The sequence below is a fragment of the Cyprinus carpio genome, chromosome B10, assembly GCF_018340385.1.
Source record: "Cyprinus carpio isolate SPL01 chromosome B10, ASM1834038v1, whole genome shotgun sequence".
Classification (NCBI taxonomy): domain Eukaryota; kingdom Metazoa; phylum Chordata; class Actinopteri; order Cypriniformes; family Cyprinidae; genus Cyprinus; species Cyprinus carpio.
In genome coordinates, this window is record NC_056606.1 from 17,795,704 (window position 1) to 17,802,023 (window position 6,320).

Sequence of the window (6,320 nt, forward strand, 5' to 3'; positions counted from 1 at the left end):
ATACGTATATATATATATACACGTATATATATATATATATATATATACATATATATATATATATATATATATATATATATATATATACGTATATATATATATATATATATATATATATATATATATATATATATATATATATACGTATATATATATATATAATATATATATATATATATATATATATATATATATATATATATATACTGGTCAAAAGAATGGAATAACAGATTTTGTATTTTTTTTTTTTGTATGTTTTTGAAAGAAATCTCTTATGTTGACCAAGGCTGCATTTATTTGATCAAAAATACAGTAAAAACAGTAATGTTGTGAAATATTATTGCAACTTTTTAATATATGTTGAAATGTGATTTATTCTTGTGATGGCAAAGCTGGATTATCAGCAGTCATTACTCCAGTTTTATAGCGTCACATGATCCTTCAGAATAATGCGCAGAATTAATACAATTTGTCGACCGGTAGTGTATATATAATTTAAATAATATAATAAAAATATTATAAAAATTATATTACATAAATTATATTATATTATAGAAATTATCTATCAATGTGTGTGTGTATACATTTTAATTAATAATTATTATATTATTATATTATGTATATTTTACTGGCATTTATGTAGTAATTTAATTAAGTACACACACACAAATATATAAAATAGCATATATGAATTATAGTATATAAACAATCATATACATAAACTCATTAAAAATAAACAAATTCTTTTTAAATAATACATTTAAAAATTATATACATACACTAATTCTATAAATGATATGATGAACCACCCCTGACATTACACTAAAAGCCTTGGGCCCAAGTAAATAAAAAATGGCTAAGTCATTAAAATAAAGAAAATTTAAGAAGTCTAGAATTACTCGTTTAAAATGCCAGTTCAAGGTCAACTTGGCCTCCTTTAAAGGTGCCAAAAGCTCATTCCTTATCTATGATGATATTAAGTGATGTTGTGATGTAATGTTAAAATTTTTCCACAGTTTAAGAGATGTACAAATCTAAAACATACTCGACGCCTGTGTTTTATTGGTCTGTGTTTGAGTTTTACTCACTAATTCATGGCCTATACATGGTTGTGCGGATTTTGCAGCAGAAGGTGTGTCTGGGGAGGGAGTAGCTGAATTTGCCTTAGGGAGCTCATAAACGCCAGCATTTCTCATAGGTGACTGTACCATGTGACTCCTAAACAAGGTGCTTTAAAGAGCGTCTCAACCTGTTGAGAAACATCACAGGTAATCACAGGTTGCATGAGAAAGTGTCATCCAGTGCAGGAGATCGATGACACTGGAAACAGTCTACGGGTTCTTCATGGCGAGCAGGGGAAGCTTTACCAGCTCCGAGTTCTCCGAGGAGGAACTGGATGGGAGTCTTCAAGGGTCAGAGGAGCTGGACAGCAGCGACGGGAGCAGTTCAACAAGTTGTTACCCCGACAGCACCCTAAGCAAACCAGAGGAGAGACAGAGCAAGAAACGCAGCAGGCCAGTGCGCTCCAAAGCACGCAGAGTGGCGGCTAACGTGAGAGAGAGGAAACGCATCATGGATTATAACCAGGCCTTCAACGCGCTCCGGGTGGCTCTGCATCACGACCTGAGCGGAAAGCGGCTGTCGAAGATCGCCACGCTCCAGAGGGCCATCAATCGGATCTCGGCTTTGTCAGTCTTCCTCACTAACAACCCACCAGCAAGTGTGGGGAAGTCTTGCAGCCACCTTGAGTGTCACGGGCAGCTGGGCAGCTTGTGTCAGGATCCGTCGCCTCCTGTCTGCCTTGAATCCCAGAACTTCCTATCCTGGCACCAGCCGTTCAGCCACCATATACAAAAACCATTGCACAGACTGTCCTCAGAGCAACACGTTTTCACAAGCCCTGCTTGTCCACCCTCCCCTCACTACCCGTGTTTCTCTCCTGACGCCCAGCTTTACCCTCCTAGTGATATAGCAAGCTCATCCAGGTATGGACGAATAGGTGATGTTGGGTCATATCAGCCAGGAGTTTGGGGCTCTTGTGGTTCAAATCATTTAGACAATTATGGGGAACCACTGCAGACCCTCCCTCTGTCCTGGCACATGGGGTACCTAAAGGACACTGGGCCTCAGTACTGCCACAACACATTGTGATACCCATTCATGCATCAGGACGAGGACTCTTGAGACTGTCAAAGGCAAAACTGAAAGCAAGGACTGGGAAAATCACTGTCAACACCTGTAAACGGGTGCATTTCTATGGTTTGGTCACCATTGGAATAATTGTACATATTTTAAATGTAATTATAATTAGTGTTAAATGCATTTATAGAAACGTACATGTAAAGAGCAAATTTACATGTGATTTGCAAAAGTTTTACATTAGTAAACAAAGGACAAGAAAAGTTTAAAAAAATGTCTTTGTGCATCAAGATATTTGCATTTCACCTTTGTAATAAAATATGCAAAATAGTAACACACTGAGTCTTCTTCATGCCAAAGTTTAGAGAGTATTTCTGTTTGCATACGTAACAATTAAGTGCATTATGTGTTTGTGTGCATGCAGAGACAAAGAGTCTGTTCCTTTCTACTCATTTCCGAAAAACAGAGCTTTGATCTTGCATGAACTGCACATTCTTTTCATAACAGGATGTAAAAACATTCTGACGTAGCAAGGGTTAACAGAAATCCCATTCATGCTTGAGTCTGGAAGAGTATATGTGCACATTAGCATGTTAAACAAATGATTTAACTATTAACTATTAAACTTAATTCAAAATTATTTTACACCATATTATTTTCCATCTCAAATGGCTTTCCTTGTTTGTTTGTTTTTCACATTTAGATTTTAATCATTTAGTTTATACCTTTATCCTAAGCAACTTGAGAAATGAGGAATATACAAATTGATTGTATGCATGTAACATGAAAAGTGTTAAAATACAAAGCTTCCAAGCTTGCTCAGAGTACAAGCTAAAACAGAGGGGGGAAAGTTGAAAAGCTTATTAATTTTTTTTTAATTATTTTAAATATATTAATGTTTTATAATATTTATAGACTATGCATTAACATAATTGCTGAAATACAAAATTGCTAACCTGATAAAAACAAAAAAGATTGTAGTACTCGCTAAAAAAGAGGAAAGAGTACAATCAGAATATAAAATATTTCTTTAATACTGTACATAGCAATGCTTAGTTGTATTATTATTATTTGCAATATATTTTAAAACATCAGGTGTGAAGTTTTATGTATAGCATTTATCAATTAATGCCAAATGTCCCTTTTTAATTCTGTAGATAATTCTGGAGCTGTCATGGACTGTCCATTGTTCTTGTTAAATAAACTATTAACTATTAAAAAAAAGAATAATTCAGTCAAGTGCTCATAGAAAAGGTGAGGGACTCGCCTGTTCGGGTGGATTTGGAAAGATCATTCCACTAGCGAAGAATAGTGGAGGTAAGGTTTGAATATGATTTTTTGAAATATGAGTGGGACCCTCAGGTGAGGACCATCCTCAGAGTAGATCTAAACACTGTTAATATTAGACCATTAGCTTGTGTTTGTGGAGAGATGTATGACCTCACAGGAAGGAAGTGGAAGCTCTGCCCATAGAGAGAGAGAGAGAGAGAGAGAATCCCCCTTGGTCTCTTTCCGGCAGCCCCGTGGCGACTGATCATACACGTGGGACTTTTATGGGGAGACCTGCAGGTGTGTCCTATCGGGCTACACAAACAAGGTTGAGGGTGAGATAAAAGAGGGGAGGGACTGATTGTCTTCCTCTTATTTCATCCACAGACATGAATCATGGAAATCCCTGACTCACAGCAAACGTGCTGAGTGACACTGACAATGAAAGTGTTGAGTGATGGTGACAACATGTCTGTCGTCCTGCCTGCTGTGGCAGCGGGCCAGTCAGGCTTCATTTGAACACATCAGCAGGTTTATGTGTTGTTTTTTGCGGTGAGCAAATCTTTCCCGTCAATCCGGACATTGCTCATTTGATCCAACGCATTTGTCATATCTGTCAGATGAAGATCTGTAAACAGTTTAATTAGCAGCAGGTAAAATAATCACCTGCTAAATGGAAGCATTTGGACACTAGTGGGCAGCACATTATTTGTGCAGACTGGACAATGGCAAGACTTTAACATAGATCAAAATTGAATCTTTATTATTAGCCTGAATTCTGACATTATTGCAAGTTTAGATCTTGCAGTTCTGACTTTACATGTCACAAAAGAGACTAAAAGGTGAGATATGGACTCAGAATTTAGAGACATTTTTTAAATTGTGAGATTTCACAATTAGTTTTTTCTTTTTTTTTATCCAAAGGTGGATACAAGCTTCCATAAGGAAGGGTCAATGCAGTCAATTGTGATTTCATGTTGACTTTAAGATCTTTCTGATGCAGCTCAGACAGATGAATGAGCTTATGAGCATTTGTAATGCAGAGATTTGAATGCAATGAGTCATCCATGGCACAACAACACCTCTCACTCATAAACTTCACCAACTTCAAACCCACGCTGATCTGCCATGCCAGGTCGGGCCGTGTCGCACCGCCCCCATGATGTCTGCGGTGGGTACTGTTGACAGGAGAATGTGCAGGGGAGCACATGCCAAGACACTGAGCACATGAGAGAGAGAGATGGCAGATGACTCACCTGTAGCCACTCTACTGCTTGTTAATGATGAAAGACACATTCACACGTACACACAAAGGCCAAAGCTAAAGTGTGATAGCGGAGGTTAGCATTTATGACCATTTTGATCGGGTTCTGGCACTTTCATGGACACAGATTTGGTTTTGCATGTAATTAGAACAATGCTCTGGGACAGTGTCCATTTTCCCCCAGTGTTGGCACGTAGGCAGTGTGCTGTAGATTTGGATATTCATGTCATATGCTGTGATCTACCTCCTGACTATCATCCACATACACCACCAGCAGGTGGTAACAGAACACCATAGCTGAAAACCAACCTGCAGGTTTTTACCTAATAACTTTTCTTCAAATAACCACTAAGGTATCACTTTAACATGTTGTTGCTAAAAAATGATGTAAACTTGATTATATGAAAAAGTTGCTTCAGTCCAATAAGTTTTCATCTTGAAATATTACTAACAATATTACATTTATTCATTAGTTTGCCAAAAATATCAGTTAGATTTCATAGCAAAAGACATACTAAAAGGCCTATACTTGCTGAAAGTATCAGTCCAGATAAATATAGTTGTATAATTCAGGTTATGATAAAATCAGATGTTGCTCGAATATCATTTCTAACATGAATAAATATCAGTGTATCTCTTCAATATAATTAAATAAATCTATTTATATAAATATAAATAAAATAATTAAAATATATAATCATTCTGTCTACTTTCCAAAAATGTATAATTTATCTAGCGCGTATTTAAATTTAAATTAAATCATGTTTGTATGATAGATTTTTATAAGTCAGAAACAGTATTGGGTGAAACAATAAAATCTTTACATAAAATCCTTCTGAAAAGCAGCAAAAGTAAATAGCTTTGAAAAAAAACTTAGTACTCCAAATAGGAAAAAAGAAAAAAAAGCTGAAATCTATCAGTAAAAAGCAAGCAATCAAAACAAAAAAGAAGCATGGTATATAAAAGTGGTAGATGTTTAAAAAAAAAAAAAAACACCCCACCAACATTTACATTTTTCATTTTTGGCAGATGCGTTCATCCAAAGCAGTGGCTAAAGGAACACACTACCGGCTGGAACACCTCGCTCTACTGCCAAAACACTTTGTATAGTGATTTTTATAGATTTATGTTTTTGTTGATTTAGGTGGTTTTAGATTTATTTGAGCATGAAATTAATGGCTTTTGAGGGGTGTGTATATGAGAAGAAGATGTGTGATATTTTGTGTACAAAGAGAATGTTTATTTGGAATGAATGTCCATAAGCAAAGATGTCAGTATTGGGTCACCACTGTGACAAAGCTGACTAATTGTCACTGCTGGGCAACACTAGCACACACACGCACACGCCTGCACTTTTTACACACACACACACACACACACACTTACATAAGCAGAAATGCCTGCTGTAATAGCTCGCTAGTTTCCCTCTGCTGTTCTGCCGTCGGCAGCGCAGGTGCCACGCGATCCCGATGGCACATATGCGATGGACATTATTTCATCTTCCCTCCACATCTGTCAATATTCATAACCCACGGACATTTTACACTCACACTGCACGTTGTTTGATGTTATCTTGTCTCTCGTCAGTGTTTGTTATATTGAATTAGGCGTCGCGATGGTCGGGGCATTAGGAACTATTGTATGAAAG

At 36.5% G+C, this 6,320-nt stretch overlaps 1 protein-coding gene across 1 annotated transcript; it reads left to right on the forward strand.

The window, feature by feature from the left end:
* Positions 1 to 1,212: 1,212 nt before the first annotated feature.
* bhlha9 (basic helix-loop-helix family, member a9) lies at positions 1,213 to 2,727 on the forward strand. Its single transcript, XM_042732007.1, has one exon. The coding sequence runs from the start codon at positions 1,315 to 1,317 to the stop codon at positions 2,149 to 2,151; it is 837 nt and encodes a 278-aa protein (XP_042587941.1). The 5' UTR covers positions 1,213 to 1,314; the 3' UTR covers positions 2,152 to 2,727.
* The last annotated feature ends 3,593 nt before the right edge of the window (positions 2,728 to 6,320 follow it).